This window comes from Podarcis pityusensis (genome assembly GCF_964106645.2).
Source record: "Podarcis pityusensis genome assembly, chromosome: 8".
Classification (NCBI taxonomy): domain Eukaryota; kingdom Metazoa; phylum Chordata; class Lepidosauria; order Squamata; family Lacertidae; genus Podarcis; species Podarcis pityusensis.
The window spans coordinates 12,243,155-12,269,747 of record NC_138033.1 but is presented as its reverse complement, the minus strand read 5'-3'; the positions used below and the strand labels follow the sequence as shown (position 1 = coordinate 12,269,747).

The 26,593-nt window shown below is 46.6% G+C and overlaps 2 protein-coding genes across 3 annotated transcripts in view; both read left to right on the top strand.

Moving 5' to 3' along the window:
• The window catches only part of LOC308483125 (phospholipase A2 inhibitor NAI-like), a gene marked incomplete at its 3' end in the record, with an annotated part of 99,619 nt that overhangs the window by 23,149 nt on the left and 49,877 nt on the right, over positions 1-26,593 (top strand). The window lies entirely within an intron of this gene.
• The window catches only part of LOC308484393 (phospholipase A2 inhibitor NAI-like), a 43,683-nt gene that overhangs the window by 12,428 nt on the left and 4,662 nt on the right, over positions 1-26,593 (top strand). The window contains exons 1-2 of one of the 2 annotated variants that reach the window (XM_081019318.1): positions 22,767-22,821; positions 23,863-23,985. In XM_081019318.1, coding sequence (XP_080875444.1) covers positions 22,770-22,821; positions 23,863-23,985 — 175 coding nt within the window. In that variant the 5' untranslated portion in view covers positions 22,767-22,769. Of the gene's footprint in view, positions 1-22,766; positions 22,822-23,862; positions 23,986-26,593 lie in introns of those variants that run through there. The other variant, XM_081019317.1, reaches the window with a different exon arrangement.

The following is a 26,593-nucleotide window of genomic DNA, read 5'->3' as shown; positions in this document are numbered from 1 at the left end:
ACCAAAGGGCCAACCAAAGTTGTTAACCTTTTATTTCGGAGCGGAATTATTCTGCCCCCACCCCATGCAATCTTTTAGTTTGCTGGTGTTACACACCACCCCAATCTCTGAGTGGAGTCAGGTTCCAGGGGTATCAGATGTGCTTACAAGAGTCTGTTATGTTTGCTGGTGCTGATGGGAGTTGTAGTGTAACAACCTCGGGAGGGTTAAAGGTTTCCCCACACCTTCTCTACTGGTCCTCTCCCTCAGCCTGCAGGAGCCATCTTGGACAATCATTCTCTGGTCTATACAAGGCCCACCCCTATTCACAGAGTTTAAGATCTACTGAAGGAATATATATAGGAAGCATTATGTAGATGAACAATGGTCCATCTAGTCTAGCATCTTGTTCTTGCCATGGGTCCTATGGGAAGCCCCTAAGAAAGATCTGAGTGCAACAGCTCCCTTTCTGCAGTTTCCAGTAACTAGTATTCAGACAAATAGTGCCTCCAATGTTGCAGGAAAAAATATATCAATAGAGGATGGTAAACATGAATTTATCCAGTCCACTTTTGAAGCTATCAAAGTCGGTAGCCTTTGCTGCCTCTCGTAAGATGGCGTTTGGAGCAGAAAGTGTTGTGTTCATGTACCTTGACGCAGACCTATTCCTCCTACACAGTTACTAAAGTTTTCTAAACCCATTTTCCCCCTGTCTGCAGTGGCATCTCTGACATGTGAGTCTTGTTTCAATGAAGGAAAAGATTGCAAAAACGCCACCATTGAGGAGTGTGACGAGTCCAGTGACCAGTCCTGCTTCTCTGCCCGTGGAGTTGGTAAACTGTGTAAGTGAGAAGAATTTTCAACCTCTTTGATCACCAAAACGTACACCCCCTGACTCACTTTCGAAGGCCATATCTTAGCCACAAGCCATTGAAGAAGACTTTTCATAAAGAAGTGTTCTAGGTTCTGCATTGCCTGTAGGAGCAGGGAAGAAATTCAAGTCAGTTCATATTTAAAGGTGCGTTTACTCAATTGGCAGAGTAGTTGGAGTCAGTCTATCAGGTTCCCATCTCCCAGGCCAAGTGAAAAATGACCTGCAAGGCAGAGAGCTAGTCCGCCAGGATTCACAGCCAATATGGTCAACAAATATCCCACACACACCCCGCCCCAATGGGGGAAACCATAACTGCTTAAATCAGTATGACCCTGCAGATAGGGCCTAAGAGTGAAAATAACATTCACACTAAATGTTGATGGGGGTGAGAGTTGGAAACTGATATGAAAATGTGGAGAAATGAACTTAAAATAAGAAACCAAGAGAAACTGACACTGACATATTGCCCTTTCCTAATTGCCTGTGGTAAATGCTCCCTTTATTAGCTCCAGCATCGACTCTCATTGGTCAAGTTACAGGGTGGGTTTATTTCAATCAAATCAATTTCAATGATGATTTAAATCACTAGTCATTAAAACTTGATTTAATTATTATTTTTTTACAGAAAGACTCATTCTTGCTGGTACAATCTTAATATTTACGAGATGAAGGTTGCATTTTTGAATAATAAATTTTCAGAGTAGTTTTTACAATTATATCAAAAATTACTGATTTGGTTATACTATTAGAAATACATTCACAGATAATTATGAAATTTTTGTGAGGTTTAATAAATTAACTATTTATATTTGGATAACTTTTCTGCTGTACTTTACTGAAAAGAGAAAAATAATCATTTCATTGATAACAATCTATACAATTTATTTAACTAAAACAATAACATTATAGCATATGTATCCATGTTTGTTAACTGATGTGGTTAAATGATTTTTTAAGAAATACCTTGGAGGCAGTTATAGCACACATGAAAAACTTAAAACAAATCCTTATTTCCTGATGAGGATAGCCTTTGGACTATAATGTAACTTAAATAGAAAACTATCTTTAGAAAGATTTTTCCACCAACAGCATTTTTTTTATTAAAAAAAATACATTTTAAATTTTAAAAGTCCAATTTAAATTTTAAAAATTCTGATTTAAATTTAAAAATCTGATTATTTTGATTTTTAAAAAAATTATAATTATTTTAATCCACCCTGTCCAGTTACCTGGGCAGCCACAAAACTTATTTCATTGATGAATCCCTTCCCATGAAGCCTCCTGAACTGATCCCATTCAATAAGGAGAAGGGTGGTAGAAACCTCTGGACATTCAACAAATAGATATAACTGGATAAATCTCTTTCTGCTCCAAGCAGGGCCTGCTCAAGACAATTGGATACCTGAGGCAAACCATAAAATGTTCCCCACCCTGCAGACCCAGAAGAAAGGGTGACTGAAGATTCGGCCTGGGCGATTTATTGATATTTCGCCCCAGGACCGGTATGAGGGGCAGACCGTGATGACAGCTTCACTCAGCAGTAAATCGGTGGGGGAAACCTTGCCTATCCCGAGTCCTTCTGCCTCCAGCACGCAGCACACTGAGGAAAAACTAAACAAGCTGCCGCCTGGAACTGGAGGCAGAGGGACTCAGGACGGGTATCAGTTTCATTAAAGATATATCGCTGAGTGAAATCACCATCATGGTCTGTCTCTGGTACCGGCAGTGGGAGAAACAAGCTACATGATGAGGCTTATAAAGGTTATTCCTCCCTCCCTCCTTAAACTGCTTGGGTTAAGAGCACACCACTACCCTCGCCTCAGCCAAGCAATTTTGCAGAAACCCCAAATCACCAATGGCTCACATGAGCCAATAGTGGGTCGGGGACTCAGTTAAAGTGCTCCCCCTCCCCAGCTGCAAGTGCCTGGGTGGAGTGCAGGCTCTTGGCTGCCACCTGGCTGCCTTTTTCAGCACAGGAGGAAAGACGGAGCCCACTCTGCCAGTCGAAGGCAGCCAAGCAGTGCAGGCAGACCTGCAAGGGATAGGTAGGGTGGCTTTGCAACCTGAGCTTTGCAAATGACCACCCCACAAGGAAAGAGGCAGTGTTCCTGCACGGGCACCAGCGAGGCGGACGGAGCCTCCGAGGTGGTATTTGCTAAAATGCATAGAGCTCAAGATAAGGTATATTGGAAATGTTGGAAATGTAAGGAGAGGGAAGGAAACTTCTTCCATATGTGGTGGATGTGTCCTAAGATTAAAGCTTACTGGGATGTGATATATAATGAACTGAAAAAGATTTTCAATAATAATTTTAGTAAAAAAACTAGAGGCTTTTTTATTAGGGATAATAGGTGAAGAAATTCCCCAAAAGACATAAATATATTTATGTATGCTACCACGGCAGAAAGGATACTTTTAGCCCAGAAATGGAAGCAGCTAGAACTTCCAACGTTGGAAGACTGCCAAACAAAGATGATTGAATATGCCGAGCTGGCGAGACTGACCGGGGGAATACAAACCCAGCAAGACAAAGTGTTTGAAAAGGACTGGAGTTAATTTGTACAATATATGAATGAACACTACAAACATTTTAAAACATTTACAGGATTGATTTAAAATATTTTGTTAGGTTATGATTTGATATCTGTTTATAAATATCAGAAGTAAGTCTTTTAAGTATGGAGGTAAAGTAAATAGGGTGATTTAGAAATGAGAAGATAAAAGTGATTGCATATGGAAGTCAGGGAGGGGGACGGAAGTCAGTGCTCAATTTGAGCAAACATATATGTGATGAGGACATTTTATTTGGTTGTTATAAAAGAAAAAAGAAATTTTATTAAACATTACATTAAAAAAGAAAAAGGAAGGAGCTCCAAGATCCCTGCAACAAACAACAGGGACATGGGGTGGCTCAAATGGGGTAGAGGAACTGACGAGGAGGTGGCAGATCTTGCCTCCAAGGATCACATCACAGCTTCAAAGGCAGGAGCATTAGGCGATGCTTTTCTTGGTGGTCAGATCACCTGCCCCTCTGGATGCTGCCATATAAGGTGGATCCTTATCTCCAGGTCTAGTTATTTCCTTTTCCAATTCTTTCTTTTATAGCACTTTTGGGGTCAACAATGGTTCTCAAGTCCTGCATCAATACAGAGTTGTGTGATGCAGACTATTCCAGTGTCTCCATAACCTCATCAATATACTTGCACAGCAAGCTCTCCTGCTGCAAAACAGATATGTGCAACAGCGGACCTCCTGAAAGTAAGTATCATCATCAGGAAAGATGATCTCACAAAACTCATGTAATTAGGGAGGTCAAAGAAAGACAAACAAGTTTTTGGCAGTATCCTGATGTCAGGGACTGGCTAGACAAGGAGGAGTGGTGGCAGCCAGACACTCCAGGAGGTGCCTGAGGGTGACACTAGGAAAGAATATTTCAAACCTGATTCAGACTGGTGGGACAGGGAGGAGCCACTGACAGAGGGAATCAGCAGGGAAGCATTGGAGCCATAGTATGGGGGTGGCAGGAACTAATAGAACAAAACCCAAAATCTCAATAAGAAGATTACCTGAACAACATGCAGCATCTATTAGCAAGAAATACAAGGGAGCATCACAGTTTTACCTTAGTCCTAGAAACACCCCTCCCATAATGTTACTCACAGTTCCTCTCCTGCAGCAGCTTCTGGTATTTACATCCTATGCTTTCCTCCAAAACGCTTGAGCCCCCGCTCACCATTTTAACCTCAAAATATCCAGTGAAATAGGTTAAGCTGAGAGATGGTTCCTGGCCCCAGACCACTCACCAAGTGTCATGGCTACAGTGGAATTTGAACCCTGGTTTCCTAGATTCTAGTCCAACCCTCTAACCACTACAACTCACTGCCTCATTGGTTTCCCAGAGTTCTAGCCCCCAAACCTAGAGTGACCCATTTTCTTTGATGCATTTGTAGAGATATTTTTAGTGGGACAGGCCTCTGTCCTTCTTGTATGGAACTGATTTCTTTTAGGTTTCCATTCAGGGAATTAATATCTTCAGGTTAAAGCAAATGCTAAGAAAGATATAGTCGATGCAGTGGGCTCCAGTGCCACCTAATTACTAAGCTATAGAGGAGCACTATCTACACAAAAGGGAGAAGAACCAGGTGGTGCAAAGAATAAAAAGTTTTAAAAATTGCCCTGAAGGAAATGTGGCCCTCACTGAAACAATTAATACGAAGGTTCCATCTTTAAGCCCCGGCTAGGCTCCTTGCGTACACCAGCTGATGACGCAGGCCTGTATCACCATCCTGTTCAAACTAGAGACAGAAGCTAGAGTTGGGATTTGAACCAAGAACCCCAAAGCTGGAAGCTGCGCTGAGCTGGAGCCTGGCTAAGTGAGCTACCATGAATTGCATACTGCAGAGGAAGATAGGAATAACACCACACCAGTCCTGGTGTTCCTTGGTTTGGTAGTCATTAGTTTGTTCACAGGCTGCAATAATGGATGTTTTTAGCTTGATCCAGTGTACATCGATCTTATCATGGAATTCTGAAAGCAGACTCCTTAAGAGTCATTTGGAAGCAATCCCACTTAATGGGATCTTGAAGGACTTGAGTGTTCATTTTGTGCCTTGGTTTCCTTCCTTGAAGCTGGCATTAAGGTATAATTTGATAGCCACCGTGGAGTGTATTAGTCAGTGATCTGTCCAGCAGTTGTCGGTACTTGTCATAGCTCCTGTAAGGAGCACATCATGGCGATCTTTAGCACAGACGATGACGTAGTCTAAGAGGTGCCAGTGGTTTGATCAAGGATGCCACCATGAAGTTTAAAATTAATTTTTCTGTCAAAAGAGTGTGTTGGTAATAACAAGGTTGTACACTGCACATATTGTCAAAAGTAAGATTCTGTTCTGTTGCTGTTTTCAATTCCTTCTTTTCCAATAGTCCCAGGCCACAGATCGAAATCTCGCCCAACCCCTGCATTAAAATCACCCAGGAGGATGAGTTTATTTTCCTTATAGTTTCTGAGAGTAAAATTTTTCTTTAATGCCTTCATCAGCATGCAGCGTTGGTGCATAAGTGCTTATAATGGTAGCCTGTTGGTTTTTGGTGAGCTTTATTTGAGAGGTTGAGAGTCACTCATTATTACCTGTCAGGGAACTGCCATCGGAAGGAAGGGAAGTGAAAGGGCTCACACAGGTTGGGAGAGACTCAGCAGCTGAAGAGGGAACCAGTAGGGGGAGAGGAGCTGGGCTGAGGGAAAGGGAGCTGGAGGGATGGCTCAGAGACACTTCCAGCGAAAACAGTGGGGAGGTTTCAGGACCTCCTGTAGGGACACCCACTCCTCGCCGGAAACTGTCACGCAGAGAGTCCAGAAGACGTGTTTCCGTTAAGGAGCTTTTATGTTGGAAGCGATTCCGAAAGCAACCACTGTCGGAATCTGCCAGCGACTGACGGAGCCATGTTTAAGGGGCTCCGTTACAGACAGAGGTTTGCAAACTTGACCAAACTCTGAGGGACTAGGATTTTACACACAAGCAGCTCATCGTCCCATCACAGCATTCCGACAGTCTTCGTGAGCAGCTTGTGCAGGAGAAGGCATCATGAGCAACCCAGCCGGAACCGGAGAAGCAGGAGCTGGAGCGGGTCCAAGCCTGGAAGAAAGGTACCGGGTGTTGGAGGTCCAGCTAGCACTGCAGACGGCGAGGCTTGAGGAGAGGAGGGCTCAGGATGCAGACAAAAAGGGGAAAGACACCCAGCTCGTCAGAAAGGTACCAGGATTGGTGCAGAAGTTTGGGGGGGGAGCCCAAAGACTATCATGGCTTTCGGACAGAGATGCAATATGCCCTCAATCTGCAGTTTGATGAATTCCCTGACGAGGAATCACGAGTGGCTTTCGTGATTGGGCATCTTGAAAAGGGGGCGAGAGACTGGGTTAGACCCCTGATGGCAGCGAATAGTGACGTCCTAAAGGACACGATGAAGTTCTTTCGCGCCATGGATCTGATGTTTTCCAGCGATATTGAACAGGGAGTGGTCCGCAGACAGTTAATGGCTTGCAAACAGGGGAGCCGATCTGTCCGTGAGTACTGGACTGAGTTCACCATGTTGATCCATAAATTGGGGTGGGATCTATCGGCGGAACCCATTCAAATGCTCTTTGAAGAAGGGCTTTCTCCGGCTGTGAAAGACGAACTTTCCCGGGCGCCCAGGGCGGAGTCTATGGACCAGCTGACCAAATCAGCGCTGACCATAGGAGCGCGCCAGGAGGCGAGAGCATTGGAGAGGCGGGAAGGGAAGGGGGAACGTTGGAAGGAGTTCCGCATTCCAGACATTCCAGAGCCAACTTTCCCGCCGGCAGAGCCGATGGAAATCGGAACAGCGCGCGCGCGCACAGTTTCAAAGCCCAGTGAGGGGGGAAAGAAGGAGGGAAAAGGCGCCCGGAAATGCTATCTCTGCCAACAGCCAGGTCACTTTGCCAGAGTCTGCCCCCAGAGGAAGGAATGGCAAGGGATGGTAGGAGCTGTGGAGGGAAGAGAGGAAGAAATACCGAAGCAAGTAAAAGCCAACGCCTGGCTGCCACCGTCGGGGCACAGCAGCCAGGCCAAAGAGCAGTGAAAGTGCCCACGCCAGAACCTCCTAAACCCGCCCTAGTGATAGAAGTGGCGCTAGAGCTGCCAAACGGACACCCTTTAAAGATAAAGGCGCTGTTGGACTCAGGCAGCTCCTGCAATTTCATGAGCAAAGAGTTTGCAGCTGAACACCAGATACAGACGATCCCTTTAAGCAACCCCCTGCAGGTGACCACGATCGATGGCAGGGAGCTGTTGGGAGGAGAAGTCAGCTTGCAGACCGTCCCAATGATAATGAAGGTGGCAAGGCACACCGAACTGATAGCGTTTAATGTGGCCACCTTGGGAGGAGCTCCCATTATATTGGGGATGAGCTGGCTAGCGTTACATGATCCGCTGGTGGGCTGGCATCAGAGAGTGGTTTCTTTTGGTTCAGCACATTGCTTAGAACACTGCAAAGAGGGAAAGGGTTTGGCAGGGGCCCAAGCCACCCTAGCAGGGACTGAAGTAACGGAGAACGTGAAGGTACCACGACAATACGCAGATCTCCGCGACGTCTTCAGCGAAAGGGAAGCTGACCAATTACCCCCGCATAGACCCTTTGACTGTCAAATCAATTTACTCCCTGGGGCACAGCTCCCTGTAGGCAAGCTGTACGCCATGTCAGACAGAGAGATGCAGGAGCTAAGAGAGTTCATTGACAAGAACCTGAAGAGAGGGTTCATCAGAGAGTCCAGGGCGGTGGGGGGCAGCCCAGTGTTTTTTGTGGATAAAAAAAACACGAACAAGCCGAGGCTTGTGTGTGACTTCAGGGCCTTAAATGCAGTGTCAGAACCAGTGGCTTTCCCTATGCCCAGGATTGACGACATTTTGACAAGGGTCAGGAAGGGAAAGATTTTTACTAAACTGGACCTAAGGGGGGCGTACAACCTGATACGAATAAGGAAGGGGGATGAATGGAAAACCACCATGTTCACCCCTTTGGGGGCATTTGAATATTTAGTTATGCCCTTCGGCCTACAAGGAGGCTCCGCGTGCTTTCAATCGTTTATGAACCACGTCCTGGGGCCTTTGCTTTACAAGAATTGTGTGGCCTTCTTAGACGACGTGTTGGTGTATTCTGAGAATGAGGAGCAGCATGTGAGAGACGTCAGAGAAGTGTTGAGCAGGCTGCAAGCCAACCAGCTGTGGGTGAAACTGGAGAAGTGTCAGTTTCATACCAAAGAGGTGGAATTCCTGGGGTATCGCCTGTCAGACAAGGGATTGGCCATGGATCCCGGCAAGGTCCAGGCGGTGCTGGAATGGAAAACACCCAAAACAAGGAAGGATGTGCAGAGGTTCCTAGGATTTGGGAACTTCTATCGTAAGTTCATCCGAAACTTTGCCCACCTGACGGCGCCCATTACGGACTGTCTCAGCAGTAAGAAGAAGTTCGTTTGGACTGAGGAGGCGGAGCGAGCATTTGAGGAACTAAAAAGGGCCTTCGCCTCGGAACAACAACTCCTGCATGTGGATTTACAAAAACCGATGAGAGTGGAAACTGACGCATCAGACAGAGCTATTGGGGCGGTGCTTCTGCAGCCAGGGAAGGAGGAGTCAGAGTGGAGACCGTGTGCCTTTTTTTCGCGAAAGCTGAACAAATCCGAGAGGAACTACACGGTGTATGACCGAGAACTACTAGCCATTCATGAGGCGTTCCGGAGATGGAGGCACCTGCTAATTGGCGCACAACATAAGGTGCAAGTGTGCACTGACCACAAGAACCTAGAGTATTGGAGGACGGCACGAGTGCTCAACCAACGGCAAGTGAGATGGGCCCAGGAGTTCTCCAAATTTAACTTTGAGATTTGTTACGTGCCAGGCCCAGAGAACATTAGGGCGGACGCTCTCTCACGCAAACCTGAATATTTGGAGGGGGAGGGAGCACCCGAAGAGAGACATGTCATTCCAGAGGACCGCTGGGTGTGTGGGGCGGCATTGGTGGGACAAAGAGAACTGGTAGAGGAAACAGAGAATGATGAATACGCCCAGAATAAGCTCAGAGGTCTTAGGGGTGAGGGAGAGGAACCAGGGGGTTTCGAGGAAAGAAATGGAGCTTTGTATTACAAAGGGGCACTGTATATCCCTGAAGGAGACTTAAGGGGGAGGGTACTCAAGCAGTTGCACGACAGCCCCACGGCGGGGCATTTTGGACAACACAAAACCATGTGGTTGGTCACCAGGGAATTTTGGTGGCCTAAGGTGAGGGAAGATGTACGGGAGTATGTAAGAGGGTGTGAGCAATGCCAGCGAGCCAAAGGGGAGAGGCGGGCACCGGCGGGGCTATTAGAACCCTTACCAACCCCAGAACGACCTTGGGAGGCAGTGTCGATAGATTTTATGACTGATCTGCCGAAGTCCAAGGGGAAAACAGCCATCATGGTGGTGGTAGACCTACTAACAAAGATGTGCCACTTTGTAGCCTGCTCGCATGCAGTCACGGCGGAAGAGACAGCGAAGTTATTTGTAGAACACATTTTTAGGTTGCACGGGGTGCCATTGAGGGTGGTCTCAGACCGAGGAAAACAATTTACTTCCAGGTTCTGGAGGAAGCTCATGAGCTTACTGCAGGTGGAGGTCAACTTTTCGACTGCCCGGCACCCTGAAACCAACGGGCAGGCGGAAAGAGCAAACGGGGTCCTCCAGCAATACCTGAGGTGTTATGTCAATGACAGAGAGAATGACTGGGTAGAAAAGTTGGCGCTGGCGGAATTTGCCTACAACAATGCCGAGAATGTGTCCACAGGGATGAGCCCCTTCTTGGCTAATTATGGGTGTCATCCCAGGGCTTTCCCAGGGGGAGAAGGGGAGAGATGGGGTGTCCCGGCAGCCGAGCATTTTGTAGAAGAAATGGAAGCAATCCATCGTCAGCTCCAACTCAACTTAGAAAGGGCGAAGGAAGAATACAAGAGGCAGGCAGACAAGAACCGAAGGGAAGGTGAAACCATAAGGGTGGGAGATAGGGTGTGGCTGTCAACCCAAGGGTTGCCGTTCAAAGGAGGTTGTAAGAAATTAAGACCCAGGAGATTGGGTCCCTTTGAGGTCATTCAACAGGTCAACCCAGTGGCTTTCAGGCTCCGGTTACCCAACCACATGAAACTGCACCCAGTATTTCACAGGTCGTTACTGTCACCGTATGAGGGGGGACGAGAAGGGATGGCCACTCGGGGACCGGTCATAGAAGAAAGGGAATGCAGCAGCCATGTGGCAGAAATCCTCGACGCCAGATGGAAGGGGGATCAGGTGGAGTATTTGGTAGCGTGGGAAGGAGAACCGGAGTCAGAAAACACTTGGGTAATGGCAGAAGATATCAATGACGAGGTATTGATAGAAACGTTCCATCAAAGGTTCCCAAGGAAACCTCAGCCTGTGGAGAGGTTCCGGAGGGAATACTTTGGGACCACCGATGAGGAGGAGGAGTTGGAAGGATTCTCGGAATCGGAAGGGGAAGGGGAGATGGACTCTGAGGAGGAGGAGTACTTCGAGACCAGGAACCGCAACAGGTGGAGAGAAGTGTTCGGGACATCGGAAGATGAAGGAAGTTCATTCCGGGGTTTTGCCTCCTCACCGCCCGTAGAGGAGGGGGCGAGAGGGGATGAAGGGGGCCCTGGAGGGGAGGTGGATGTCAGGGAACTGCCATCGGAAGGAAGGGAAGTGAAAGGGCTCACACAGGTTGGGAGAGACTCAGCAGCTGAAGAGGGAACCAGTAGGGGGAGAGGAGCTGGGCTGAGGGAAAGGGAGCTGGAGGGATGGCTCAGAGACACTTCCAGCGAAAACAGTGGGGAGGTTTCAGGACCTCCTGTAGGGACACCCACTCCTCGCCGGAAACTGTCACGCAGAGAGTCCAGAAGACGTGTTTCCGTTAAGGAGCTTTTATGTTGGAAGCGATTCCGAAAGCAACCACTGTCGGAATCTGCCAGCGACTGACGGAGCCATGTTTAAGGGGCTCCGTTACAGACAGAGGTTTGCAAACTTGACCAAACTCTGAGGGACTAGGATTTTACACACAAGCAGCTCATCGTCCCATCACATTACCATTAGAGACTTCTGACAGGAGCTTCACAAGATCATTTTTGATAGCTAAGCCTACCCCATGTATCAGATGTTCTTGTTACAGAAGAAAGTGTAGCCTCCTTTTCCTTCTGCTCAACTGCCTCATTCCTTGAGTCAGAACGACTGAATCTGTATCCACTGCCCATGTGCTGGTTCATGACTAAGGACTTCCACATTTCACGATCCTGCCCCATTACCATTTGCCAATCGCCATGGGACTTTTTGGGTTTCGGATGGGTTTTTGGAAGACGCCTGTGTGTGAATTTGTTTTATGTGTGTAGATCAGTGCATGCTGACCAAGGCACAATCTTCGCAGTAGGGCTCTGTTCCGATGGCATGAGTAGTCACAATGAACCGGTAAATTCCTATCTGCTGCAGCCTTCATCTGTCTTCACAGCTGTTCTAACATACCGCTTGTAATCATCAGCCTGTTCTGCCATTGAGGACTTTTGGGGATCATTCTTTCTCTAGCTCCTTTCCTTTGACCTTACTGCCTTGGGTGACCCTGCTGGGAGTACGAGATTCCCGACGGCTTCGCTCACTCAAGTCATAGGAACGTGCAAACCAACTCACCACAACAAGGTGATGATCCAGCGAGTGAGAAAGCAGTATGATACCTCTGGATTGGCCAGCCCTCCTACAAACATCCGCAACATGGGCTCCTGCCTTCGCCACAGAACAGGGCTTTCTAAAAGGATCTTTGCATTATTTAACAACGTAGCATAGTAAAAGAAAGACTGCAGATACAACAAAACCAAAAACCATGTATCAATAACAAGATTAATTGAACAGCATGCAGCATCCATGAGGAAAAATTATAAGGGAGCTTCACAGTTTTACCTTAGTCCTAGAAACATTCCTTGCGTGATGCTACTCACAGTCCCTCTCCTGCAGCAGCTTCTGATACTTACATCCCTACTCTTTCCTCCAAAGAGCCCTCACGCTCTCCATTTTAGCCTCAAACACCCGTGTGAAATAAGTCTGGTCTCCTCCCACCCTTGTTTCTGATGTAGATGTTCACATTCCCGTGTACCTGATGTAGACCTTCACTCACCCCTCCTTCCTTGGTGGGAGGAGGCACCACTTTGTAGTTCTCCTTAGCATTCCCAACACCCTTGTGTAAGTTTTTATTGTAAACACTATAACAACACTAGGACAAAGAATTCTGGGAGTGGTAGATTTTTAAGGGTGTTGAGAGTTAATTGGAAAACTTCTATTCCCTTCACAGAGCTATGGATCAGCAAAAAAATAGCTCTTATTAGCTGGCATTTTTTCTTAGGTGAAATCATGATTTTACCAAAACTAAGCACATGTTTTCCAGAAGTGATTTTTTAAGGATAAAACTACTAAGAGCTTTCTTTCTCTTTCCCGCTCTCAGGAAGAGGGCCATTTTGTAGAATTTTATCATCGTTTGTGTGCTTCTGTGGCTGCCATTTTGTCTCTCAGAATGCCCCCCAATGCTGCTCAGTGCTAAGCCCAATTGCTTAAAGTGGTATCCCTGTGCTTGAAATGTATGCTGTGAATGTGGCCCGAGTCAGAAATCTCTTGCACCATGCCTTAATGTAGCCCTGGATGAATGGAGCATGGCTGAAGCACTCTGCTTGGAGAAGTGCTGGAAGGTGGTAGGCATCCATCTTGGAAGGAGTACAATTCCCACCCCTCATATACAGTACATTGTGGTTTGCATCTGCAAAAGAAATACATTGACTAACTGCAATGTTGGTGTGGTGTGGTGATTGTTTTCCAGTGCCTGAGAGTGAGACAAGGGAGCCCAATGGGCTGAAGTGCCCGAGTTGCTTCTCCACCTTGTCAGATGATTGCGAGGGCTTGAAGACCGTCAGCTGCAGAAATGAGGAGGATCAATGCTTCTACATTGGGGGTCGCATGAAGTTCGGTGAGTCTTGTATGGTGGAGTGCAGCTAGGGCCCCATCTGTACTATGCATTTAAAGCAGTATCATGCCAGTTTGAGCAGTCATGGCTTCCCCTAAAAGACACTAGGATACTTTGTTTATTAAGGGTGCTGAAATTTATTAGGAGACCCACGTTGCCTTCACAGAGTGTGTGGGATGGGCAAGAGCCCAAGGAGGAGGGATGTGTGCACAGGGAGGTGGGAGGAGGAGGAGAATACAGGGAAGGGCTAGTGATTTCTGCGGTTCTTGTCTGGAACCCTGCGCCAGTTTATTCCATTTTTTCCCCAGCAACACCTTAAAAACCCATTCAGATAGGCACATTCTCTATTCCCTTTTGCTGTTCATTCCAATGAGTTTTAAATGTTTTAATGGTTTTAACTGCTCATATAAATATTTCTTGCAAACCCCTAGCAGTTTTTACTGCAAACAAGCAGTATATAGATTTTGTTAAATAAAAATACATCTTAAAATTTGTACTTTAAATTGGAGGGGGGGCAGGATGGAGACCCACAGGCCCAGGGGCCAAAGGCATTCCTCTTGGACTTTTTCTCTCTGGCCCTTTGGATCCTACTTAGCCATACCTCCTCTCCCTAGGCCACACCCCTCACAAGCCCCACTTCATAGCCTACCTGTATGCTTTGGCCTGGCTGGATTGTTGCCCCTGAACTCTTGGTTACCTGGAGGGAGGACGGAGAGGGGGGTTTGAATGTATGTATAAAATAGCCTGCCGTGTAAAGGTTAATTTTACATATGTTTCCATTGGCCTGTGGACCTCCCAGAAGGTCACCCAGACTGGAAAACAGCTCTTGGTCTGAAAAAAGTTGCCCACCCTTCTGTTTGAGGGAGAGGGTTTTGGATTCCAAAAATATGTGTGTGGTTTTTTTCCCAACAGGAGGAAGCACCCTGATGGGCGCTGTCCGAGGCTGTGCAACAAGTAGTACGTGTGAATACAATCAGGGGTTGCTGGAGACTGATCTTGAATCATCGGGATTTAAGATCACTCAATTAGAGTGCTCTGAAGCAATGAACGAGGATGCCACAGAAGACACCACCGCACAGCCTAGTGGTTGAAGAAGGGATGGTCTCATCCTGAGGACTCCCAGGCTTTCTTTCTAGAAGTCTAGAAGCTCCTCCTCAAAGACAGGCTGTATTTGACTTTCATGTGCAAATGAAATAATTAAATCATGTCGAAAATAAATATATATGGTTAATAATGTGTGTTGTGTTATTTTACCAAATGCAACATTTGTTGGGGAAAATAATACAGTGGTACCTCAGGTTAAGTACTTAATTCATTCTGGGGTCCATACTTAACCTGAAACTGTTCTTAACCTGAAGCACCACTTTAGCTAATGGGGTCTCCTGCTGCTGCTGCCGCCGCGCCACCAGAGCACGATTTCTGTTCTCATCCTGAAGCAAAGTTCTTAACCCAAGGGACTATTTCTGGGTTAGCGGAGTCTGTAACCTGAAGCGTATGTAACCTGAAGCGTATATAACCCAAGGTACCACTGTAGTGCTTGGAGATGGGAGATAGCGTTGGCAGCGAGCAGGGGTGAAATCCCTGGCCAGACTTTCAGGTCCAATTTTAATCAATAATTAGTCGACTTTGGTGCATCCCATTTCTCCACTTAAGGTAAAATGGGGAGAAACAAGAAATGGAGAAGAAGAATGCAAGACATTGGGCTGCCTTGCTGTCAAGAGTGGTACAGTAGTACCTCTGGTTACCTACTTAATTCGTTCCGGAGGTCCGTTCTTAACCTGAAACTGTTTTTAACCTGAAGCACCACTTTAGCTAATGGGGCCTCCCGCTGCTGCCGCGCTACTGCCAGGCGATTTCTTTTCTCATCCTGAAGCAATGTTCTTAACCGGAGGTACTATTTCTGGGTTAGCAGAGTCTGTAACCTGAAGCATATGTAACCTGAAGCATATGTAACCTGAGGTACCACTGTATATCCCATTTCACCACTAGAGGTAAAATGGGGAGTGCCATAGCAGATGTGCTGCGCAACCCCCACCAAAGTTAATACTTCAGTAATTTTTTAAGAATCAATCAATGAGTACAGCATATTCTCTTCTGCAAAACCATGTAAATATTCTAAGGTATTTACTTTAAAGTTTGTTGTGGCCTGTCCCTCTTGTACAAATTCAGATACGTCTTACAGGGTCGTTTTGAAATTCCTGAGGGAGATTAATCAATCACAGTCCTATACTGGGACACATTTCAGTCATGTAACAGCTCAGACTGAATGTTGAGGCAGACAATTCGGTCTCACAGTTAAAGAGAGCTAGCTAGCTTTGCGTCCATTTTTTAGGGGGACTCTGGTTTCTTCTGGTTCCACAAAAGTTTGAGTTAACTCTTTCTTAGTAAAAACACAATTTTCACAGAGTGTCAGGACTCATGAGCACAACAGCTCATTTCCCGTGGGTTTTACTCCATGAAATCAGTTGCCAAGACGAAAGATTAACAAACACCTCGCATCTGTCTAAGTCTCCTCTCCAGGGCTTTTTCCATGACTGAGACTGTGTGCAGCTGATCTCTCCTCTGCCCTTTTCATGCCCCTCCGGGGATTTTATTTTTGGGGGGAGGGGGGAGAAGGGGAGTAGCCTGTTGCAGGAGGAGGAGACACCTGTGACCAGAGGCACCAACCTGAGTCCCAGTATGTGGGTGCCCACCACACACAAGCACAACATGATGGTATGACATCACATCATGCCATCACCTGCTGCCCTTCAAGTAGAGAAGCGTATTGATGCTTGGAAAAGTTGTATTTATTAGATATTATCCTCCCTTCCTCATGTTTGTAAGTTCAGCAGAGTGTATCCCCTTGATGCTTAAAAAGTCTTTCCTCCCCCCCCCCCTTAAAACAATAATCACACAGATTCTTGCTTGAAAAAGGTAAAGATAACATATCCTCATTCAGAATACTTCTTGAAGAGTAACAGATACAGCAGCTTTGTCCAGAGGGGCTTAAAATGATGATCCAGTTACAAAGACATACTTTGGTCAAGCTTATGATGGAGTCTGAGCTTTGGAGCTCATACAAGCACATGGTTCTACATTGCTGGAAGAATGATGATGAGAGAGCAAAAAGGAAGAGGAAGTGCCCACACCCTCAACAAACGGGGCACAGTGGGAGTGTCTTTCAGAGTTCCTTCTAGGAACCATACAGGAAAATACTCAGAGGGCTTCAGCTCCTGTCATTTGCCTGTCTAGCAAACATGCAGTGTTGGTTTCGCTGCATGGTAAATATCCCACACTTCACAGGCGGGTGGCAGTCCCCTCAGAAGGCAGAGCACATCATCCACAGGAGAGGCAAGGAAAGTCCGCCTTCTCATTCACCTCTCACCATGCCCAGTCACGCTATGTTTCACCAGGACTTCAGCGCCAACTCTCTGTTTCCATGGGGACAAGTAAGCAGGGGCATGATGACAGAAGAGGAAGCAGAGGGAGGAAGAGGCCTCGTGGCATTCTATGTAGTCTTACATTTTCTGATGTCCCCCTTGTGATCCCAAACAGAAGAACGGCTCTTTACTTGAGCCGTGAGTCTCCTGCCTCCTTATCTCGGCAACTCATAAATCTTGAGGCCTGCTTGGCTCATCTTCCAGGCTAATTAGCCTGCCGGACTTCAAAGACTCTGCCGCGGCAGCAGAAAAGCCTTGATTTCGCTTTCCCCCACATACCTCACAGTCTTTCGCAGTCTTACTCTCCTGTAAGTGCCGTGAGTCTGGGCCCATAACCTGTTGTTGGGATACTGCCAGGGAGACAAAGGCCATCATGCCTCCACGTCGATTCTGGATGATCCATCAATCTCCCGTAGAACAGTATCAGTCAATTAGCGACACAAGCCTCAGAAACAGCTGTCCACATTCCAAGGACCGGTGCACGCCCTTTGCAGAGTTCGCACAACGAAAGATGCACTCAGGAGAGCATATTTACAACTTTATTCAGTGTTGGTCAGAACAAAGATAAACATGACTGCCTGCCTGCGTGTCCAGGCACAGAGAGAAAAACAACAGCTATATACAAAAACAGAAACTTCCTGTGAGCCAGAAGTGCGCAGGCTGAGACACAACAACCTGCTCCCTTTTTAAGGTGGAACGGAAATATCCTAACAGTACTACCTTCCCCCCCTCCCCATCTCCTAGGCCCTGTGGAGGGGCACGCAGTGGCTGCATTTGGCCCCCAGGTCAGCGGTTCCCCACTCCTGGTATAGATCACTCAAGGCCTCCAGAGTTTCCCAATTTTCTCTCTCCTTTGGCTTCCCTTACTCAGCCAAATGAACAGCTTGGTGATTTTAGAAAGAAATTGTGAAACCATGTTTCTTCAGCAGGTACATTGTGAATCCCCTTGTCTTCAGCAGGTACACTGGGTGAACACCACTTTGAGGCAATCAAAATTTGGGCTAATGTTAGATTTCTCACAAGCTTCAACTGGCACAGCTTGCATCAGCCTGCTGAACCAGTCCAGCTGTTCCAGAACTCTGTTGTCCCAATGGCTAGCAAGATGCCTGTGCAAAGCCTCAAAGCAGGACTGGACATGGCCTTTGGGTAACATAACTTTTGGGTTGAGGACGTAGCAAACCAGGAAGTGGGTTTGCCACTCGAGCTCACGCAAAAGCGCTCTACGCACCTCACGAATGCGCAGAAGTGCTCCACGGCGCTGCACACATGAGGAGAACAGGCGCCTCAGGTTATGAAGATTTCGGGATACGGCCAGGCCTCCGGAACAGATCCCATTCGTAACCAGAGGTACCACTGTACTTTCTTCCATCTTTCTCAAAGCTTCCAACATTCACTGTCCTTGGCTGCCCACAAATTCTAGTACTGTGAGAAAGGAATAAAAGCTTTTCTCTCTCCTGTTGCACTAAAGGCTTCCTGTGAATTGAAAGCTGACTAAACCTCAGGTGTGTAGGGAGCTACAAGAATTGCCCCAGTGAAAGGATCTCACTGCTTGAGGTGTAGCATAAGGGTTTGTGCATTCCTCAAGGCACTTTTGGCTCACATTGCTCAGGGATCAGTGGAAATAAACATAAGCACCTTGAATGTGACGTGGCAGCAAATTGGCAACCAGTGCCACTGTCTCAGCAACAGAGTGACACATAGGCAGTAGTCTGCTGCTATGAGCACTCTGGCTGTTGTGTTCTGCAATAGCTGCAGCTTCTGGACCTGATACAAAGACAGTCCCACTGTCCCACTGCATGCTGGCATAATCAAGTCTTGAAGTTACCAGTGCATGAACCACTGTGTCCAGGCTGCTAAGCAATTGACCCAGAAATCACTCATTGCGTGGACAGGCGGAGTCCCCAGATCCCGCGCGGTCCCCCCGTCATGTGGAATAACGACTCATGACAACGTGCTATGGGATTAAATTGGCCACAACTTTATTAAATTTCAAATGTGGGTAGACCTTGGCTCAGGCATTGGGCGTTCTCCCTCCCCAGTCCCCAGCCGGGAACCTAGGGAGCATCAGGGTTATCCAGTGTGGGGGGGGGGATGGGCCGCCTCTGGAGAACATATGTTCAAGCAGAGATAGCCGCCCCCGTTACGCCGCCACCGCAGGGGAGAGCAATGACGACCTTTCGGCGTACGGTCAAAGCCTCCCTTCAGAAACCCCTTTAACGGGGAACCCTGGTATCGCTGCTGCAAAGAGGAAGATGGACTAAAGGATTCTGCCCAAGGCCTGATACCGCCAAAGTTGTGACGTTTTGCTACAGGAAAGGCGAAACCTGCCAATGCAGGGAAATTCCTTTCCGGCCCTTTAACAGCGACCTTAACCTAGCAGCGCCCGCATACCTGCGAAGAAAAGTTAACCTGCAAAACCTGTGAAGAAAAGTTAACCTGCAAATAAGACATTAACTGAGGGTGGGTAGGGTGGGAGAAGCTCTGGAGCCAAGTGAGGATTCCCAGGTAAGATCCTCCCTCTATTGTGTGGGCAGGTAATCCCTCCCCTACCTGGCCTGGTCTCCTTGGCAACGCTTCCCCCAGGTGGGATTGGACAACTGACTGAGGTAGGCGGAGACCTCCAGGTATCCCACCTGAGGGAAGGCAAACCAAGCCTATGCTGTTGGAGTCACTCCAGATCTAGGGGCTGCGCGCGTCCACGCAAAGGGCGCCCCCCCGTTTTAAGCGGGGAGCGGTCATTCATAAGGCCTACAGTTTTTCACGGTTCTAGCTCAGTTTGTTGGCTGTCATGCACCATGGCATCCAAGAACCAATCCAGAGTTTCACGCCAAAACTCCAGCAGTAGTCTGCTGGTATGAGCACTCTGGCTGTTGTGTTCTGCAATAGCTGCAGCTTCTGGACCTGATACAAAGACTGCATGCTGCCACAATCAAGTCTTGAAGTTACCAGTGCATGAACCACTGTGTCCAGGCTCCCAAGCAATTGACCTATCTCCAAGACCCAGAAATCACTCATTCATAAGGCCTCCAGTTTGTCATGGTTCAAGCTCAGTTTGTTGGCTGTCATGCACCATGGCATCCAAGAACCAATCCAGAGTTTCACGCCAAAACTCCAGTTGACTCTTCCCAACAGCTTCATATTGATGTTCAACACCCACTGCATACCCTCCAACATTCCTCAGATGAAAACATGGACATTTCTCACTCCCCACAACTGACACACACCCCATTTTTGTCCCCCACCCCATGCCCCCACACAGCATTTTCTATCAGAAGAATGGCAAGTTCCACAACCACATCACGAACAGGACACAGCACGTACATCCTCCACTGACCTGAGAATACCCCATTATCCCAGTTTTATTTTATTTCATGTTTGGTACATTTACGAGAGAAAAGCATGCACCAATAAATAAATTTTAGAAAGTGGCAACATTGGACACAAACATAAAAGATTTTTGGGGTAGAAGGGAAATCTAGACTCTTTGCACTCCCCCCTCCATGCCGCCCAGGGAGGCCTTGCCCTCTGCTTGACCCTCAGATGCAATGCATTATGTGGGGAAGGGCCTCAGTTTTATCAGCCTCTCCTGCTGTAACCTTTGCCATCTCTGCATATTCTAAGGCTTTCACCATCCATTCTTCCTTTCAGGGTATTCTCACAACTTTACACCTCTGAGCATAAAGATCCCTTGCCACTGTAGCTGCATACATAAACAGAGTTTGGAATTTTGCTGACCAATAACACCAGCCAGAAGGGTTCTGGACTCTTGGAAAAGTCAGTTTGATTTCCCCCCCCCCTCCCCATATTATATATCATACCCCCAAAACCCTTAGCCTTCCTACAGGTCTACCACATGTGACAGAATGGCCCCATGCAATTCTTACATTTCCAACATTTTTTTGGTATATTCTTATATATTCGATCTAAGCTCTTCAGAGTGAAATAACATCGGTACATCATCTTATAATAATTCCCTCTTATAATATGAAGAAGAAGATGGTGAAGGAAGAGGACATGAGCCCAATGTCACTCTCACCACCCCCTCCATTGTGATTACCAACATCTGGGAGTCCCATTCTTCTTAGAAGAAACAATGTGAAGAATCTAAGCTTACAGTAAATTATGTAGCAGCATTATATATTACACAAATATATACATAACACAGTGGTACCTCAGGTTAAGAACTTACTTCAGGGTAGTCTCACAACTTTCCACCTGTGAGCATAAAGATCCCTTGATTTGGAATTTTGCTCATCAATATCCCCAGCCAGAAGGGTTCTGGACTCTTGGAAAAATCAGTCTGATTTTTGATTTTTTAAAAATCATTATATAACATGTCCAAAAAGACCTTACCCTCCTTGCAGGTCCACCCCATGTGACAGAATGACCCCTTGCAATATTTACATTTCCAACACTTATTAGGTACATTCTTATACATTTGAGCTAACCTCTTTGTGTTGAGTGGTTTATTTAAATATTAAGGTTCCTTATTGTTTTACAAGATGTGTATCTCTTTAAAGGCCAGAGTAAATATCATGACCTAGTTTTACAGCTGTGAAACAGTATAGCAGATGCTGTTAAGTTGTGTTAATTAAGCTGTGTCAGCAATTGGATATAGTATACAGTAGTACCTCTGGTTAAGAACTTAATTCATTCCGGAGGTCCGTTCTTGACCAGAAACTGTTCTTAACCTGAGGTACCACTTTTGCTAATGGGGCCTCCCTCTGCCACCGAGCTGCTGCCGCCTGATTTTTGTTCTCATCCTGAAGCAAAGTTCTTAACCCGATGTACTATTTCTGTGTTAGCAGAGTCTGTAACCTGAAGCATCTGTAACCCAAGGTACCACTGTACTAACTTTGCAGCAAGAAAACTCTCCCAGGACATCTGTGGTGCTGCCACTCTCCATCTCTCATTGTCCAAATGCCAAATCCACATCATTCACGATGTCTTTGAGTTTCATCAGCATCACAAGAGAAACCAAAGCAAAGGACGTGGAGCTGTGCTTGTGTATATCCAACCCCAGTAAAAGATAGTCCCTTAAATCTGCAATCTCCTCTGGACACAGACCTGCAATCCCCCCACCTGCTCTTAACTCTGTTGTTGTTTAGTCGTTTAGTCGTGTCTGACTCTTCGTGAACCCCTGGACCAGAGCACCCCAGGCACTCCTGTCACCCACTGCCTCCCACAGTTTGGTCAAATTCATGTTAATGGCTTCGAGAACACTGTCCAACAATCTCGTCTTCTGTCGTACCCTTCTCCTGCCCTCAATCTTTCCCAGCATCAGGGTCTATTCCAGGGAGTCTTCTCTTCTCATGAGGTGGCCAAAGTATCGGAGCCTCAGCTTCAGGATCTGTCCTTCCAGTGAGCACTCAGGGCTGATTTCTTCAGAATGGATAGGTTTGATCTTTTTGCAGTCCATGGGACTCTCTTAACTCTAATCAACTTATTTTAAAGAGCAAGTGGACCAATTCTTTACCCCAAACAAGTGCATTTAATGGGAGGGAGGGGATCCGGGTCACTGTGCATTTTATTACTGTACCACAAAGGAAACTGTGGACAGACATTTGTCCCCCTTTCAAAAAAGTTCATACTGTCAGGGAAACTGCCTTGGCTTCCAGATGCCTAATCCAATTTCAGTGCTGTAACCTGATGGGACCCATTTCCCCACATCCAGGCTTGAGAAATTGAGGCTGGCACAGATTAGGAGGGACGTGTCCTTGGAGTTATTGGAAGGGGGAAGAGATTTAATTGGTTTTCAACACTGTGCTTTACATTATGGTATAGCATAATTAGAATTCTAGCAATTTATGACACTGTCCTGAATCCATTGTTCCTGAGTGCTGGCAAAGTACTCCTTGCAATCCACTATAAATTCCTCCAACTAAGCCTCTTCATGCATCAGTTCCTTGCTTGGCCCAGTGCTGTTCTCGAACTCCTTCCTGCCTTTTCAGCTCTCTAGAATGATTAAGACACTCCTGATCTCCTGCCTCCTCTTGGCCCTGCTTCCTCCAGGTGAGCAGAACCACAGCCGCTGGGCTGTTCGTCATGTTTCCAGGAAGGAACGAGGTGGGGGGGGTCAGCAATTAAAGCAGGATGAGGAAGGAACCAGGACTTGTGGTTCCTTTGAAAGGGAGAGGAATAAAGCACAAGGCCGGATTACAAAGGATCCTCAATGCTATATTGTTTTGTTACCAATATTCAATTTTTATTTAACCAAATGCGTACAGAGAGCTGTGGCATCCCCAAGTACATTGGGGGAGCGAGAAAGGCAGTAGTTCACTCTTCGATGAACCAGAATCCTAGCTCATATTTAAAGCAAAGAGTAAGTTTCTTGCATTTGTAGAAGTTTATGATAGGAGACAATGTATAGGCACTATTCTTCTCATATTTTGGAGCGGAATTACCCTGCCCCCCCCCCCCCATGCAAACTTTAAGTTTCCTGGTGTTAAATGCCACCCCAATCTCTGAGTGGAGTCAGGTCACAGGGGTACCAGATGTGCTTACCAGAGTCCGTCATGTTTGCTGGTGCTGATGGAGTTGTAGTACAACAACTTCGGGAGGGTTAAAGGTTTCCCCACACCTTCTCTACTGGTCCTCTCCCTCAGACTGCCGGAGTCATTTTCTACAATCATTCTCTGGTCTATGCAAGGCCCACCCCTATTCACAGAGTTTAAGAACTACAGAAGGAATATATATAGAAAGCATTATGTAGCTGAACAATGGTCCATCTAGTCTAGCCTCTTGTTCTTCCCATGGGTCCTATGGGAAGCCCCTAAGAAAGATCTGAGTGCAACAGCTCACTTTATGTAGATTCAAGTAACTAGTATTCAGACAAATAGTGCCTACAATATTGCAGAAAAAATATATCAATTGAGGATGGTAACCATGTATGTATCTAGTCCGCTTTTGAAGCTATCCCAGTCAGTGACCTTTGCTGCCTCTAGTAAGATGAAGTTTGTAGCAAAAAGTGTTGTGTTCATGTACCTTGACGCAGACCTATTCCTCCTACACATTTACTAATGTTTTCTAAACCCATTTTCCCCCTGTCTGCAGTGGCATCTCTGATATGTGAGTCTTGTTTCAATGAAGGAAAAGATTGCAGAAATGCCACCACTGAGGAGTGTGACGATTCCAGTGACCAGTCCTGCTTGTCTGCCAGTGGAGAAGGCAAAATGTGTAAGTGAGAAGAACTTTCAGCCTCTTTGATTACCAAAACGTAAACCCCCTGACTCACTTTCTAAGGCCATATCTTAGCCACAAGCGAGGGAACATGACCTTTCATAAAGTAGTGTTCTAGGTTCTGCATTTCCTATAGGAGCAGGGAAGAAATTCAAGTCAGTTCATATTTAAAGGTGTGTTTACTCAATTGGCAGAGCAAAACAAAGCCATCCTTCAGAATCTGCCCTTCTCCCATTTTTGCAATTCAGTTGTCCAGCCATGTAATCTATAGACAAATGCACATACTAGGGTAAAGTATGCATACAATAACCTACAAGCTTTTGTAGTTGGAGTCTGTCAGGTTCCCATCTCCCAGGCCAAGTGAAAAATGACCAGCAAGGTTATACTATTAGAAATACATTGACAGATAATTATGAAATTTTTGTGAGGTTTAATAAATTAACTGTTTATATTTGGACAACTTTTCTGCTGTACTTTATTGGAAGGAAAAAATAATCATTTCATTAATAACAATTTAATCAATTTATTTAACTAAAACAATAACATTATAGCATAAGTATCCATGTTTCTTAACTGATGTGGTTAAATGATTTTTTAAGAAATACCTTGGAGGGAGTTATAAAGGTAAAGGTAAAGGTACCCCTGCCCGTACTGGCCAGTCGTGTCCGACTCTAGGGTTGCGTGCTCATCTCGCTCTAGAGGCAGTGAGCCGGCGTCGTCCGCAGACACTTCCGGGTCACGTGGCCAGCGTGACGAAGCTGCGGCTGGCGAGCCAGCACCAGCGCAGCACATGGAAACGCCATTTCCCTTCCCGATATAGAGTGGTACCTATTTATCTACTTGCACTTAAGAGTGCTTTCGAACTGCTAGGTGGGCAGGAGCTGGGACCGAACGACGGGAGCTCACCCTGCCGCGGGGATTTGAACCACCAACCATACAATCAGCAAGTCCTAGGCACTGAGGTTTTACCCACAGTGCCACCCACGTCCCTGGAGGGAGCTATAGCACACAAGAAAAACTTAAAACAAATCCTTATTTCCTGATGAGGATAGTCTTTGGACTATAATGTAACTTAAATAGGTTCTCCAAACAGCCAAAGGTTCTCCATTCCTGACTCACATTCAACAAATAGATAAAACTGGAGAAATCTCTTTCTGCTCCAAGCAGGGCCAGCTCAACACAATTGGATACCTGAGGTAAACCATAAAATGTTCCCCACCCTGCAGACCCGGAAGAAAGGGTGACTGAAGATTAGGCCTGGGCGATTAATTGATATATCATCCCAGGACCGGTATGAGGGGCAGACCGTGATGACAGCTTCACTCAGCAGTAAATCGGTGGGGGAAACCATGCCGATCCTGATTCCCTCTGCCTCCAGCACCCAGCACACTGAGGAAAAACTAAACAAGCTGCAGCCTGGAGCTGGAGGCAGAGGGACTCAGGAGGGGTGGCAGTTTCATGAAAGATATATCGCTAAGTGAAATCACCATCGTGTTCTGTCCTTCCTACCAGCAGTGGGAGAAACAAGCTGTATGACAAGGCTTATAAAGATTATTCCTCCCCTCCCTCCTTAAACTGCTTGGGTTAAGAGCACACCGCTGCCCTTGCCTCAGCCAAGCAATTTTGCGGAAACCCCAAATGAGCCAGTAGGGGGCAGGGGCTCAGTTAAAGTGCTCCTCCTCCCCAGCTACAAGAGCCTGGGTGGAGTGCAGGCTCCGGCCAGAGACAGCCTTGGCTGCCACCTGCCTGCTTTTTCAGCACAGAAGGAAAGACGGAAGCCACTCTGCCAGTCAAAGGCAGCCAGGCAGTGCATGCAGCCCTGCAAGGCACAGGTAGGGTGGCTTTGCAGCCTGCGCTTTGCGAATGACCACCCCACAAGGAAAGAGGCAGTGTGCCTGCACGGGCACCAGCGAGGCGGAGGGAGCCTCAGAAAGGAGCTCCGAGGTGGTATTTGATGCAGGTGGTGCTGTGGGTTAAACCACAGAGCCTAGGACTTGCTGATCAGAATGTCAGTGGTTCGAATCCCCGCGACGGGGTGAGCTCCCGTTGCTCGGTCCCTTCTCCAGCCAACCTGGCAGTTCGAAAGCATGTCAAAGTGCAAGTAGATAAATAGGTACCGCTCTGGCATTAAGGTAAATGGCGTTTCCGTGTGCTACTCTAGTTCGCCAGAAGTGGCTTAGTCATGCTGGCACATGACCCGGAAGCTGTACGCCGGCACCCGCGGCCAATAAAGCGAGATGAGCGTCGCAACCCCAGAGTCGGTCACAACTGGACCTAATGGTCAGGTTCCCTTTACCTTATAAACTTGCGATGGGGGAAATCTGAAACCAGCGAGACAAACTGTTTGAAAAGGACTGGAGTAAATTTGTACAATATATGAATAGACATTGCAAACATTTTAAAACATTTGCAGGATTGATTTAAAATATTTTGTTAGGTTATGATTTGATACCTGTTTATAAATATTAGAAGTAAGTCTTTTAAGTATGGAGATATAGAAATGCGAAATAAAAGTGATTGCATATGGAAGTCAGGGAGGGGGATGGGAGGAAGTCAATGCTCAATTTGAGCAAACATATATGTGATGAAGAAATTTTATTTGGCT